The sequence below is a fragment of the Bufo gargarizans genome, chromosome 10, assembly GCF_014858855.1.
Source record: "Bufo gargarizans isolate SCDJY-AF-19 chromosome 10, ASM1485885v1, whole genome shotgun sequence".
Lineage (NCBI taxonomy): Eukaryota > Metazoa > Chordata > Amphibia > Anura > Bufonidae > Bufo > Bufo gargarizans.
Window position 1 is genome coordinate 119,243,489 of NC_058089.1, and position 15,852 is coordinate 119,259,340.

At 46.0% G+C, this 15,852-nt stretch overlaps 1 protein-coding gene across 2 annotated transcripts in view; it reads left to right on the plus strand.

Moving 5' to 3' along the window:
• The first annotated feature begins 989 nt into the window (after window positions 1-989).
• KCTD15 (potassium channel tetramerization domain containing 15) overlaps window positions 990-15,852 on the plus strand; it is a 37,383-nt gene continuing 22,520 nt past the window's right edge. The window contains exons 1-2 of one of the 2 annotated variants that reach the window (XM_044270954.1): window positions 990-1,384; window positions 9,367-9,542. In XM_044270954.1, the coding sequence (XP_044126889.1) occupies window positions 9,379-9,542 (164 nt within the window). In that variant the 5' untranslated portion in view covers window positions 990-1,384; window positions 9,367-9,378. Of the gene's footprint in view, window positions 1,385-1,469; window positions 1,583-9,366; window positions 9,543-15,852 lie in introns of those variants that run through there. The other variant, XM_044270955.1, reaches the window with a different exon arrangement.

Sequence of the window (15,852 nt, forward strand, 5' to 3'; positions counted from 1 at the left end):
ATAATAATCATTGCAACTGTGCAGAGATGTAAAAAGGAAAAGTTTACCTACTGGGATCAGGGTCTATGGATCTACTGGGATCAGGGTCTAGGGATCTACTGGGATCAGGGCTCTACTGGGATCAGGGTCTAGGGCTCTACTGGGATCAGGGTCTAGGGCTCTACTGGGATCAGGGTCTAGGGATCTACTGGGATCAGGGTCTAGGGATCTACTGGGATCAGGGTCTAGGGATCTACTGGGATCAGGGTCTAGGGATCTACTGGGATCAGGGTCTAGGGATCTACTGGGATCAGGGTCTAGGGATCTACTGGGATCAGGGTCTAGGGATCTACTGGGATCAGGGTCTAGGGATCTACTGGGACCAGGGATCTACTGGGATCAGGGTCTAGGGATCTACTGGGATCAGGGATCTACTGGGATCAGGGTCTAGGGAGCTACTGGGATCAGGGTCTAGGGAGCTACTGGGATCAGGGTCCAGGGATCTACTTGAATCAGGGTCAAGGGATCAGGGTATAGGGATCAGGGTATAGGGATCTACTTGGATCAGGGTGCAGGGATCTACTGGGATCAGGGTGCAGGGATCTACTGGGATCAGGGTCTAGAGCAGGGATGCTTAAACTGCGGCTCTCCAGCTGTTGTAAAACTACAACTCCCATCATTCACTGCTGTAGGCTGTCCGGGCATGCTGGGAGTTGTAGTTTTACAACAGCTGGAGGGCCGCAGGTTGAGCATACCTGGTCTAGGGTAAAGGTAAGTAAAAGAGAAGCACTAACCCCCCACCTAAGAGCCAGTAAGTTTTGCAGCAAGTTCTAGTGGAGCTGTAGCAATTGTAACACAAAGTCAAAGGATGTGAGAAACGTGCCCTGTGTTACTTATTTGGGAACTGAAAATTTATGCCTCGCTGAAAGTGCCCGGGGAAAAATTACATCAGACGAAATGACAATGATTAAAATCAGCTTTTTCTCTCCCTCTCCTGCCTGTGCCTTGTCTGCTGCTGCTGCTGCTGCTGAAGCCCTGGCAGGAGCCCGCTGATCTCTGCACACACACCCCGTTATCCCACAGCTGGCACCGGAGGGGGCACCTCTCACAGAAGGCAGGAAGAGGGGGGCAGAGCGGGGCCACTCCATTGGAGCTGATCCTTGCCCTGGAGGCGTTTGGAAGCCCAGAGCTAGGAGTGTGCAGCTCCAGCTCTCTCCTCCTCTCCATTCTCCTGCAGCTCCGGCTCCTTCCTCTCTGGTCTCCAGGCTGCACCAGGGCTTTGGGGGGCTCGTGAAAGCAGAGGGTGCCCGGGAGACAGAAGGGGGCACTGAATCCGGGGAGAGGACAAGGCTCACAGGGAGGAAGAAGAAGAAGAGTAGGAGGAAACGATCTGGCCGGGATCAAGGTAAGAGAGGAGGGGGGGCTTGCTGGGAAAAGTGACTTGGAAGCGCAGGGGCACTGGAGCCCCCCTATTCCTGCTGCAGGCTCCCCGGCAACATGTGCAGGGCCCCCGAGCCCCGCAGGATGGATGGGCTATACCGCTGCTGACACTGGCATGCATTGTGCCTGCATGTTGCTGATATGAAGGTGGTATGGCAGAACGGTAAGGGGAGGGGGAGACCCCTGATCATAGCTGGGGGGCAGCATGGGATCCTGTTGTCTTGTGCATGCAGTGACCCAGCACTGGGGATAGGAGTCAGTCTGTCTGTGTGATGCCTGCAGTAAGTACTAGCAGCTTTCAGTTCTTCTTGCATTATATGTTATTATGTATTGTTTCCTATTGTATTGCAGTTTGTATTTTAGGAATGAGGGGGGGGGGGGGGGTGCTGAAGGCTTTATTTAAAGCAGGGTGGATTTTGGGGGTAGTAGGGCATGGAGTGGTCCAGCTTTTTCTGTTGGGAAACACAAGGGGGACAAGTGGAGCTGAGAAGCTGAGAGTTTCATCTACTTCCTCCTGTCCAAAAGTTTCCTGCCAAGACTTGTGTCACTGAGTCCCCTGCTGCTGGCTGATCCCAGGGGCTGAGGGCACTAGACAGGCAGACAGACAGACAGACAGACAGATAATTAGAGATTAGATAGAAATGAGATAGATAAATATGAGATTAGATAGATATTACATAGCTGTAGATAGAAATGAGATGAGATAAAATAGATTTTAGAGAGATGACATCGCTGTAGTAGAAATTAGATACATATGAGATAGTTAATAGATAGAGATATTAAGTGTCACACTTTTAACTATATTTAATCTAATATGATCAGAAATGACCAGACAGATGAACTAAAGTGTATTCATTTTTTTAAGAATTCTACCAATTGTAACCAAAATAATCTCAGTTGATTTTGCAAAAACTTTTGTGCTAATGACCGGCGATAAATTTCAGTAAAACTTTCAGCTTCCCAAGGTTGGAAGAGTTTGATTTCCGTCCACCTACAGACCGGTCATCCCTGTTCTTGGTTGCATTGGGCGAATTCTGTCCATGTCCATGTCCCATAAGGTAGTGTTGGTCCAAGGCAATCACCTTGTGTTTGAGAAGCTGAAGATCAGATTTGTAGCCCCCCCCCCCTCCCCTTCCTTACATAGACAGAAAAGTTGTCGCTCGTAAACTTACAAAGCGTCTCTGTATCGCCATGAGCATTGCTGCCGAGTAAGGATCAACCCCAAACCTTTATCTGACAGGACTGGGCCCATTTCCATTCGTTCACAGCCACCAGATTGTCACCATAGATGCAAAGATTGGCAGGATTACATCTGTGGTGGACCTTGGGTTCCTAAAAACTGGGGGCTGCGTCGTCATCTCCCTTAGGCAATGTAGGGGTTAAGCCAGGTTATGTTTCCTGCTTCATTGTTACAAAATATTCTGCAATCTTCCTAATATTCAGGGGCTGGAAGTTGCTACATTCTTCTCTGGGAACTCCCCTTCTTGAGACCACCACCCAAAACTGCATTGGAAAAAAAAAAGAAAAAAAAGTGGTCTTCTCAGAGAAGGTGGCGCGGAGGCATAATATATGGCGGTGTGGGTAAGGGGTGGTCTTTTGGAGAGGTTTCGCTGTCTTTGTTTTGTAAGGTTTTTGCAATGCACTGTTAGTCACAGAGGCTGGGGGGATTTTAGGCACCTTTCACCCCCAGCCAGTCCCTCTGTTGGGCTTGCGCAGAGTTACCAGGGCCCCGCAGCCGTGTGCAGAGGTGGGAACAAACTTCATACGCCCAGTAATACTTCTCAGACTTTTGAAGTGGGATCTGAATGCCTCATCCATTTGTGTGCGCAGTAAATGAGGAATATTCCTGTAGGCTTTTGTGCTGTGAAGACAACACCCTGAAATATTTTCTCTATTTCTCTCTCTCTCCTTTCAACATTCCTTGCTCTAGGGTTTTTGCCCCGGGCACCAAGCCTTGAATAGAGCTCTATCTCTCCCTCCGAAAAAAAAAACTAAAAAGAAAAGAACAAAAAAAAAACCGCCTTCTGTTTACCTTTTATGGGTAAAATAACAGCTTAAGCAAAGAGGCGACTTCATGGAGAAACGATTTCTTGAAATCTTCTCAAGCTGCAGCGACATAGCAAGTTTAATCACCCCTAGAGAGCGAAACAACTGTGTGCACAATGGGACACGGAGTCATTTTGTGTGTAAATGAGCGTGCTATGGCTTCACTTTACATGGGCAAATAGCTTTTACAAGCAACATTTGTGCAGCTACTTCCACAAAGACAGGGGGAAAGATAATCTGGCTTTTCATAGACCTGGAGGAGGGAAAAACAAGACCCAGAAAGGAAAAAAAAAACAACTACCCATTATTCGTAGACCTGGTTGTATTGGTTTTGCCCCCCCAGCTAGTTCAGCCATCACCCAATTTGTGCATGAGACCACCCTCCTCTTTATACAATTAAAGCCGCTGGTTCCTAATGCAATTGTGTTTAACCCACTCTGAGCCGGAGAGAGGTGGGGGCCCTTGGCTCCTGGGGGCACGTAAGCAAGCATCTGTGTCAGTGACATAGTCTTATGAATAGGTGGAAGACTCTCTTTGTCAGTCCTGGCAGATTCCCCCCCCCCCCCCTTTCCTGGTATGAGCGCCAGTGAGGACGGTCCACCGAAAGGCACCACTACCTGCACACAGTCGCTCTTGGTAGAAGCAGTGGTCCTGACAGCAATCCCCTCTATCTTTCCCCGGAGGGTCTACAAGATGCATGGGATGCCCAATTCTGCACTGTCTTATGGAAGAGGAAAAGTGGGTAACATTGTCCCTTTTTCATTATTGTTTGAGCTTTTAATATTACAGCATAGTGGGAGGGGGGGCAGATATTTTTCTGTTTATTATTGCTCCATTTTACCATCTACATATGCCGCATATTGCACCCAGTTTGCAAGTCTTTAACTTTCTCTAGAGGTGACTGGTGAGCCCCTATAGGGGTGCAGCCTCCCAGTATGGCAGCAGATGACTGCGTGCTCGTTACTGGTAAATGGCCTTATACATTTCTCATCTAGATTGGTGAATTATTCAGGAAAATGATCTTTCCGGAGAACCTAAGCCACGTGTCTGTGGGCTACAATGCATGCTGCGGCCATCAGTCATTTTCTATAGCCATCTTTTTATTGTCACATAGGACAGGAAGAGTTGGGCCACGAGAGCTTACACCCAGTGCTTGTAATTGTTAGTGCAATCTAAAATATTAATGTGGTATTATAATATGGCGGATAAATGTGTTATAGCCACTCTGATGTAGCAGGGCAGAGTTTGTCATTTGGCACAGTGCGTGGTGAGATCATGATGTGTCAGCATGACTTAAACTTTGGAAAGTTAACCCGAAGGACAAGCAAAGCAATTTACAAATGATATGCTCAGCTCTGCTACATCGGTATTTCTGCAGCAGGTTTGCTCCTCTGTAGGTGCACTTGTATTTCCAGTGAATGCATGACTGTGCAGCTCTAACCCTCATCTGATCTCACATTACGTAGCGAGCGTGTAACCGGCGTACACACAAAAGCACCCCCCGGCTGCCGCTATTGTGCCTGAACTTTGCGAGCCTCTTTATTTCCCACACTAGTCCATACTGATCTTATTACATAGTACCGCCAGCTACTACTGTGTGTGATATGTTATATAACTGACTGGGAAACGCGCGCGTCACATTGCATCCAATTTGGAGGTGCATTTGTATTTTGCAAGCCTAATAGACCATTTAGTTTTACTGTGACCCAACAGCGGTGTGCAAATGTAGCAAAGGGGAGTTTGCCAAAAGTCACAAACTTTCCCATATTGACAAGGTGCCATCTCTTGTGCCGCAGGGACCGACTACGTACTCAGCTCTACTGTACCTGGATTGGAAATGTTTATGGATGGGGAATTAATGCAGGAGAGGGAAGCCACTTACTGGCCCACGTAATGTGTCTTGTGCCACCTTTGTATCCTGTAGAAATATATAGGTAGCACCTGTGACAGTTAGGGCTCTTTCACACGGGCGTCACGGATTTTGTCCGGATGCGTTGCGGCAAACCCGCACGAGTAGGCACGAATTTGAGTGAAGAACTCCGGGTTCGGGTACCACATTAAGTTTTTTATCACGCGCGTGGAAAAAACTCAACAACGTAACGCAGTTGCAGACAAAACTGACTGAAATTGCGTGCCTACTCGCGCGGGTTTGCCGCAATGCACCCGCAACGCATCTGGACAAAATCTGTGACGTCTGTGTGAAAGAGGCCTTAGTGCTTCGAAGTGAGTATGTGTAGTATGTCAACTATTTCACAGTTTAGGATGCAAAATGCAGTGGACTTGCTGTGATTTTGAGGCAATTTTGCTAAAACTGGGGAAAAAATGTAATGGATCTACTGCAATTCTGTGGAAATCATTGCAAAATTGCAAAGTATGAATGCACCCCAACGCCTTAGGGATGGAACCTACTGGGGGTCATTGATAAATCTGCTGCAGCCAGTATGTTGACTGCATATGACATTTATCCACATTTTCTCCCTCAACTTCCTCAATAGTTTGATATTTGTGGCCATGGTAGAAAACGGGGCAGATGTGCATCTCATGCATGGCGTTTGTGCTACAGTTTGTATCCTAAAATTACTCTGGGCACCTGTCGGTAGGTCAGATCTGTGTATGTTGTATAGGGGAGAAGGTACACGCGGACGTTGCAATAGGCGACATTTCAGTTACTTATAGTCAGAAAGCTGGAGATGCCCACGGACTTGTCCTGCCTGCTGCAGCACTTCTGGCACATTTTATTGTCTTGTACCTGGATGAATGTATGTGGATGGGATTGACATAGATCTGGGGGCTGCCAAAGCAAAAAATAAAAAAATGTTAGTTGTGCCCCATTGTTTCTTAGGGATGTGGACATGTAAACTTGGACCCAGTGAGGTTGGCTGATGGTCCAAGTTGATTACATAGTTCAATAAAGATGCTGGCATGCTATAAAGTGTGTAGATGGAGCAGAGCTTAGTGTAGTGTAATACCATTCTATTAAGGGTTATACAGATCTAGCAGAGCCCAGTGTAGTGTAATACCATTCTATTAGGGGTTATACAGATGTAGCAGAGCCCAGTGTAGTGTAATACCATTCTATTACGGGTTATACAGATGTAGCAGAGCCCAGTGTGGTGTAATACCATTCTATTAGGGGTTATACAGATGTAGCAGAGCCCAGTGTAGTGTGATACCATTCTATTAAGGGTTATACAGATGTAGCAGAGCCCAATGTAGTATGATACCATTCTATTAAGGGTTATACAGATGTAGCAGAGCCCAATGTAGTATAATACCATTCTATTAAGGGTTGTACAGATGCAGCAGAGCCCAGTGTAGTGTAATACCATTCTATTAGGGGTTATACAGATGTAGCAGAGCCCAGTGTAGTGTAATACCATTCTATTAAGGGTTATACAGATGTAGCAGAGCCCAGTGTAGTGTAATACCATTATATTAAGGGTTATACAGATGTAGCAGAGCCCAGTGTAGTGTAATACCATTCTATTAAGGGTTATACAGATGCAGCAAAGCCCAGTGTAGTGTAATACCATTCTATTAGGGGTTATACAGATGTAGCAGAGCCCAGTGTAGTGTAATACCATTCTATTAGGGGTTATACAGATGTAGCAGAGCCCAGTGTAGTGTAATACCATTCTATTAGGGGTTATACAGATGTAGCAGAGCCCAGTGTAGTGTAATACCATTCTATTAGGGGTTATACAGATGTAGCAGAGCCCAGTGTAGTGTAATACCATTCTATTAGGGGTTATACAGATGTAGCAGAGCCCAGTGTAGTGTAATACCATTCTATTACGGGTTATACAGATGTAGCAGAGCCCAGTGTAGTGTAATACCATTCTATTAAGGGTTGTACAGATACAGCAGAGCCCAGTGTAGTGTAATACCATTCTATTAGGGGTTATACAGATGCAGCAGAGCCCAATTTAGCAGTCAGTCGGTATAACCATCTGCAGACAATTTATTGATGGAGTGCACACATTTAATCGACCAATATCTTATTGTAATTTTAGCGGGTCACAATAGGTCAAAATGATATGAAAGGAAGGTAAAGGTGGCCCTGACCACAAAAGCTCATATTCAGACTTTTACCACAGGAGTCAACCACCTCTGTCACTCCAGCAGTTGTAAAACTACAACTCCCAGCATGCTCCAGAACAGAATTGTAGTTTCACTACAGCTGGAGAACTGGAACCTATTGCTTAGGTGACATATACCCTAAAGGTTGGCAGACTTGAGTTTGTCATATGGCACAACTCATCCTGATATCACGTGCTGTCTGGTGTTTTCCATAGGGCAGCAGTTAAACCTACTGGGGGTCATTTATTAATGTTGTCTGGGTTAAAAAATAGTCGCAAAGGACATAATAAGGACACAAAATTTTGTCGCATGGGCATTTTTACACCAAGTATGACCGATGGGCGCCCCAGGGGGGGTAACTGGTGAAAAAAACATAGTCGTTTTTCAGACAGGCACGTGGACTGCCATATATGTGCCTAATTTATGACGAGGCGCACACCTTGTCATGCATTATCCGTATACGACGGCAATGCAGGGCGTACAACTAAGACTGTCGTAAAAAGTCATCTCACTTAATGTCCTCCACTGAGTTTAACCCATCTATGTAAAAAGAAACCGTAAGGGTATATGCACCACCTGGTGTGTATTACGCGTGTATACAGTACCAGCTAAAAAGTCTCATCTACACAGCGCGGAAATTGACCTGCTGTGCGGATTTTGAAGATTGTTCGTGTGGCGTTTGGGATGTGGGGCAAATTCACATCAAAATCTGCATGAGGATTTTGATGTGGATATGATGCAGGAACGCATCAAAAAAAAAAATCTACACTGCCGTGTACAATGGCGGCTTCAAAACGCGTCGCAAACAAATCCGTATTTCTTGTGGATTTTGATATGGGTTTCGCCACGGCATAGCTGCACATTTCCGCAGCAAGTTGCGCATGAAAAACATCTGGATTTTTTAAGGAGGATTTGTCTGCGGCGCCAAATTGCACCAAGGCGTGAAAGCATCCTTAAATGACTAATTAAACACTGCTACATCGATATATTGTAACCGGTAGAAGGTGGCATTAGGACCCAGTCTCTCCAGGGGCGGGCGAGTCGCCTCGTACTGTATACAGGTCACGGATAACTTTAGTGTAGTGTCTTGTACTTTAAATCAAGCGGCTGCTAACAATTTACATTTTTATGCATACATCAAAGGACCGGAGTCTTGGGTATTCTTAGCATTAACCTCTGCCAATTGGCGCTGGCAGGTAGATTCATCAAACATTTTTAATAGTTTCCTCCAACTTTTGCCCACTTCTCCACCAAACGGCGATGCCGTCTCTGTGTTGTGCCCAGGGTAGAGGTTGGAAGACGCTACGGTAGGTGAATGGATGTAAAGTGCACCTCCGTCGTGTATCACATAAATGCCTCGGGGACCGAGGAAGTCACTAATTTAGAGGTGTCTTGTTATTGAGATGCACTTGCAAAAAAAAAACTGAATCTCAATTCACAAATTGCTTCTCCGTTTGTCAGGGGATATTTCACATCTAACACATAAGCCCACGACCTCTAATTAGAATTTTGCAGTTTGTTTTGTGCCCCTTGAGGCTGACACCTTGGAAAGGAAGAAGAAGAAGGAGGGGAAAAAAAAAAAAAAAAGCTCCTGATTTCTTATTGCTAATAAGCATATTCTACCTGCCCTCTGGTACTTAAGAAAGCGATGCGAGTGGGTCTAATTGCGGCTGTGGATGATAATTTGTACGCAGGGTGTGTGATCAGGAGGATGCGGGAATGATCTGATTAAATTTGTGACCACCTCAATCTCATCATAGTGATTGTATTGAAGGAGAATTCTTCTTTTTCTTTTCTTTTTTTTCTTTTTTGCCTATCAAGGAGGAAAGCAGCATGTCCCGTCTGTCGCTCACCCGCTCCCCGGTCTCTCCCTTGGCTTCACAAGGAATACCTCTCCCAGCGCAGCTCACCAAATCCAATGCACCTGTGCACATCGACGTGGGGGGACACATGTACACCAGCAGCCTGGCCACCCTGACCAAGTACCCGGACTCAAGGTAAGGACCCATCTCTCCATCTGTGCCCAGATCAGACTGTTCCCCTTTAACTCCCAGACAGCGGGGTACGTCATGGGCTTGCTCTGTACCCAGGGGCTTCAGACATTTTTGGAGGTTGGATATTTTTTGTGCAAAGGCTCTTTGCTTCTGTCGCCCATGGGAAGATGTTACATTTCATATAGCAGAGCTGAGTTTGTGATTTATCAGAAATCACTGTGATCTATCCACGTTATCTGTTCTTTTATATATGGCTGCAGGTAAGCTCCAGCGCCTCATCTCGCACTTGAACTCATTTACGAACCCCAGTATTGCATTAAAAAAAGTTGCAAGCCTCCTTTTTTGTTGCCTGTGCAGCGTTTTTACGCTATTCTCAACGCTGGGAAGTGGCAGCAGCATGGTGGGGCCGGGGCAAATTCACTAACATTTACCCTAAGTTCACACCTGAGCGTTTTACAGCGCGTTCAAACGCTTCCCTATGGGAATGGTTCTCACCTGGGCGTTTTACAGCGCGTACGATCGTGCTGTAAAACGCCCGACGCATAATCAAGTTCTTGAGCTTCTTTGGGGGCGTTTTGACGTGCGTTTGTGGCCATAGGACACTGCAGTCAATCACACAAACGCGCGTCAAACGCGCGTTTACTATTGCAAAAATGCGCATAAAAACGCGCGTTTGAGAAACATTCAGGTGTGAAAGCAGGGTTATGGCTGGAAACCAGCCATAAATGTTGTAAAAAAAAAAAAAAGTACTTCACTCTGGGAGCAGAGTACTGCTGGCGCATGGACTGCCGGAGGATGTGCCTCGTCATAATTTAGACACATCCTCCGGCAGCGCAAGTGGGGGGGGGGGATCAAAGACTGGTCCTTGAGTTATCATACTGCACAAACCGTACAGCAAATTCAGCTCTGCTATGTCTATATATTACAGACACGATGAGTCCCATGCCTGGTTTTGGCGTAAATTGACTTCCAAACGTTTCAATAGATTTAGGGTATGTCCACATAGGGCATAAATAGCCGTGGAAAAATTCACAATGAAAATGTCTGCGCATGCGTATTGTGCTGTGAATTTCACCCTAGGCATTGCAAATTGCGAAATCTGCAGCATAAACGGACACGCTGAGGACTAGCAATCCGCACTGTATAGTGATTTCCGCGTGGATTACCAGCAGATTTGCAGCAGTGCATGTGCATGAGATTTGTTTAAATCTTATCCATTGCCCTGCTGCTGTGGATTTTCCTGCTGCAATTCCGTAACGGAAAATTTTAGTAACATCTACGGTTGACGTAGCCTTACCGAAGGATTTCTGAGGCAAACTAGATACCTTATATCCGAATTTTGTAATGGGTTCACTTTGCAGTGATGACTTGGGGCGCAGAAATCAAGTCCCCTTGGCTGACTCTGATTTCCCCTCATACCTAGTATAAGGTCCTTGGCAATCTCCAAAACTTTCTATGCTCTGCTCATGCCAGACACCCGGCGCCTATGAAGTTCAGCTGGATGACCGTACACAGGCCTTTTTCATTAGCTCTCTGCTTCCAATTCGTTTTCTAATTAGCAGCTTTTCAAATTATGGCAGAGCAGACAGGGGGTGACTTTGCAGTGTTTTCCGGTTATGTCTGACATGCCTGTACGCAAGCTTGTTAAGAGCCGGCCGGCCAAGTTACTCGCCGGTTGTAATTGACTTCTTTAAATAACATTCTTTCTGGTTAAAGTGTAACCGATTCTTCCCATTAAGCAAGGTCATACTTAGATGGCGATTTATTTTTTATTTTTTTCTTGGGATCCCGAGAAATAAAAGGAAAATCCGCAGCAGCCCCAGAGGAGATCGCAGCTCTGTGTATGCGATATACTTTCTGCATGGTAATTAGGAACATAACTTTACCGCCAGATGTTTGGCAAGACTTGCAGACATTACAGCCCCTTTCACAGAGTTGGGAGAATTGCACCGTCCGGGCTACGGCAAACCTCTTGATTTGCAACCAGTAGTCTCCAACCTGTGGATGGCCAGCTGTTGCAAGACTACAACTCCTAGCAGCCTGCGGCTGTCAGAGCATGCCGGGATTTGCAGTTTCAAAACAGCTGGACAGCCACGAATTGGAGACTAGTACCGCAAAAGTTTTCTTATAGTTGCAAAGTCACGTAATCTTGGAGGTGGCTTAATACCACTTTAGGCCTCATGCACACGACCGTATCCATTTTGAATTCACAAATCGTGATTTAGCAAAATACAGATGCAGTTCTGTGTCCGCAAATTTTGCAGACCGATTCACTTCAGTGGGTCCCGTGGAAAACGCTGGATATGGCATCTTGCAAAGGATCATCTAACATAGATCATATGGTCAGTATTTGTAAGCCAAAACCAGGAGCGGATCCTAGAGTAACAAATCTTTCTGTTAAACTGTTTCTCTGTAGGATCCACTCCTGGATTGCAAAATACTGACCGTGTGAACATGGCCTTACAGGGGATACAATTGTTAAGGCCTCTTGCACACGGGCGTCACGGATTATGTCCGGATGCGTTGCGGGTGCATTGCGGCAAACCTGCCCGAGTAGGCACGTAAGTTTTGTCTGCGATTGCATTCCTTTGTTCAGTTTCTTCCACGCGAGTGCAATGCCTTTTGCACGCGCGTTATAAAAAACGGAATGTGGTACCCAAACACGAACTTCGGGTTTGGGATCGGTGTTCTGTTGATTTTATTATTTTCCCTTATAACATGGTTATAAGGGAAAATAATACCATTCTTAATACAGAACGCTAACTAAAATGTCTATTGAGGGGTTAAAAAACAAAAATAAATAAACTCACCTAATCCACTTGATCGCACAGCCGGTATCGTCTTCTTTCTTCTTCCTGCAGGACCTGCAAAAGGACCTTCGATGACGTCATTGCGCTCACCACGTGGTGAGCACGGTGACGTCAGGGCAGGTCCTGCTGATTGAAGATAGAAGGACCTTCTATCTGGATTCAGCAGGACCTGCGCTGACGTCACAGTGCGCGATGACATCATCGAAGGTCCTTTTGCAGTTCCTGCAGGAAGAAGAAAGACGACGATACAGGCTGTGCGATCAAGTGGATAAGGTGAGTTTATATTTTATTTATTTTTTAACCCCTCATTAGACATTTTAGTAAGCATTCTGTATTAAGAATGCTATTATTTCCCCTATAACCATGTTAGAAGGGAAAATAATACAGTGAATTGACTTTAATGGGGTCCGGGGTTGATCATCCCTATTTACTAACATCATCTCCTAGCGACCATGCGTCAAAATCGCAACGCATCCACACTTGCTTGCGGATGCTATGCGATTTTCACGCAGCCCTATTTATTTCTATGGAGCCTGCGTTACGTGAAAAACGCAGAATATAGAACACACTGCGATTTTCACGCAACGCACAAGTGCTGCGTGAAAAACAACGCTCATGTGCACATCCCCATTGAATTGAATGGGTCAGGATTCAGTGCGGGTGCAATGCGTTCACGTCATGCATTGCACCCGCGCGGAATACTCGCCCGTGTGAAAGGGGCCTTAAAGCCATTATATTACAAATGCTACGTCTCTGTAATAAGCAGCCAGCCAATCAACTGACCACGGGTGTACAGTCTGCATCTTTTGAGATGAATGGGTCTTAACAGACAAGGATAGGACTGTTCTATTAGGGGCCAGTGTTCCGTTCTGCAAAATATGGAATGCACACGGACGTCATCTGTACTTTCTGCGGACTGCAAAATACATAAGGTCGTGTGCATGAGCCACAAAGCTAGTAAGCTTAGTAAACGTGCCCCTATATGCTGCTACAGAGGCTGAAATTAGGATGAGGTGGAACAGTCATATATTCCACCTCTAATCAAAGACTAGGGGATCATTTATTAAGACCAGCGTTTCAGACGCCAATCCTAATAACCCCTATAGCTGGCAGTGGATCCGCTAGGACTTATGTAGTGGTGCCGGCCTCTCCATAACTTCAGCATATACTGCGCCGGTCTAAATGTTAGACAGCTTCCTAAAACAGGCGTAGAAAAATGATGAATGAGATGGGCCGGCCTGTCCCCTTCTCTGCCCATGCCACGTCCACTTTTAGCGGGGAATGGTGGCAAATTGGATTGGAAATGGATAGTAAATGACCCCCTTGGTGCTTGCAGTTGGCCAAATTACGTATACTCCTTTTACATCAAACCTAGACCTTTTCCCACAGCAACATCAAATAGGCTCTGCCATGTTCCCCAATATCACTCCCGTAGTGGTCGCTACCCAGCTTGCTCACATTCCTGAATGGCAGATCTGCGTTATGCAGCAGCAGGACACATGTCTAGGTAGATTTGCCATTTGGTAGGCCGAATTATTGGTAGGCCATATTGGTTGTCATCTACCTTTCCCAGAAATTTAGAAATGGCTGGATAGTAAAAACTTGCCAGAAGGAAGAGGACGACTCAATAACTTTGGGCGACCAGTTACGCAAGCATCTGTGTGTTTACAAATCGTTAGGGAGAGGCAAAACCAGCCTGTATGTGAGCTGATGATCCGGCTCTAATTACAGGTCCTGTGCTCATAATTTTGACCTGTAATTAAAGAACGCGTCTTAACTTCCCTGCTGGGTGGCTCAGTGATGACCCATGTTTAGAAGGAAAACCTGCGCTGTTTTTATTTCAGGGGACGTTTTATTGAAAACTCAATTTTTATAGTCAGTGGGCATCGGTAGAACTTTAAGGGAAAGGATTGGGGCCATTTCCAAATTTATTTTTTTTGCAAGAAAGCAAATGTGCCTTGTTAGCCATGTTGTAGGAGCAAGGGATATATTCCTCCAAAAAGGTTTATTCACAAGCAGCAGATTTCCCCTGCAGCCCCCCTGAAAAAAACGGAGCGGCCGGTCGGGCATGCCTGCAACTGCTCTATTTATTTCTATGGGAATTCCGGAGATAGCCGAGCGCTGTAGTCTGCTATCTCTGGAACTCCCATAGAAATGAATGGAGCGGCCACGAGGATGTGCGACCGGCCGTTCTGTTCATTTTAGGTGGGGGGTACACGGCCCCCATTCTCGTCATCGGTGAGGGTCCCAGCGGTAGGACCCCATACTGATCTAATAGTTATTCCCTATCCTGTGGATAGGGGGACAAATTATCTAACCGGAATACCTCTTTAACTAAATTTTACTTACGTTGTAAATTTTCTATTCGAGAGTCTGTGAAAAAGAAGAGTGCAACCGCTGTAGGAGCTGTGATGGCGACCATATTGGTTGTCATCCAGTTTCCCCCCAGTTGTAAGGAACAGCTTAAAACTGAATATTCTACAACTGAAGTAATGGACATTTATTAAGGGGTATTTCCACTTTAGACTGCTCTGGCATATTCATGGGATGGCATGCATGTCTGATAGAAGCCCTGCCCTCAGGTCCGCTGACTCCTTTTCTGCAAGCCAAGATGACCAGCGGTGGACACATAGAGGAGGTAAAGTGGAGAGGTGGCCACACAAGTCAGAGGCTCATTGAAGTGGCTATATGACTTTCTAGGGCTTGTCCATATCCTGAGGATAGGCCATCAATATCTGATTGTAGGGGGTCCAACACCCCGAACCTCCATCAATCTGCTTTTCTGCACTAGGTCTAGGAAAGGAAGTCAGCGCCAAAACTACCCTGAAGTGATTGAGGATCAGGATCACTCCGTCCACTGCACAATGGAAGACGCTACTCGGACACAGCTGATCGGCAGGAGAGCAGGGTGCTAGACCCCTGTCAATCAGATATTGATTGCCTATCTTGAACACAGGACATCAAAAGTAAGGGAGTGAAGAATTCCTTTAAGGCCTCATGCACACGGCCGTAAGTGTTCTGCGGATCCCAGATGTGAGCACGCAGTCTTTTTTTTCCACGTCTAGAAAAAAGTCCTTTTCTTGTCTGCAAAATGGACAGGACGTCTGCAAAACGGACAGGAATAGGAAATGCTCTTTTTTTTTTTTTCCAGGGCTGCGGAATGGGTGTGCTGTCCGCATTGTTTGTGGCCTCATTGAGATGAATGGGTCTGCATCGGATCCGCAAAAAAACACGGATGTGATGTGGACCGAAACCGCGGCTGTGTGCATGAGGCCTAAAGGCGTTGACCCAGAATGATTACCTGACCCCCTGAAAACTACAGAAATAAAGGGCCAATGTGATGTTAGTGGCCCTTTAAATGGTCACCGTTTCTCTTGTATCCCCTAATAGGTGTTCTATATCTTTTATTATAAACCTTAGTCCTGTTTTATGAAACTTTGCAACCGCCGACATCCTGCAGCCTTTAAAATCTTGTCTTCTGCACAAAGTCCTTCAGGCGTTCC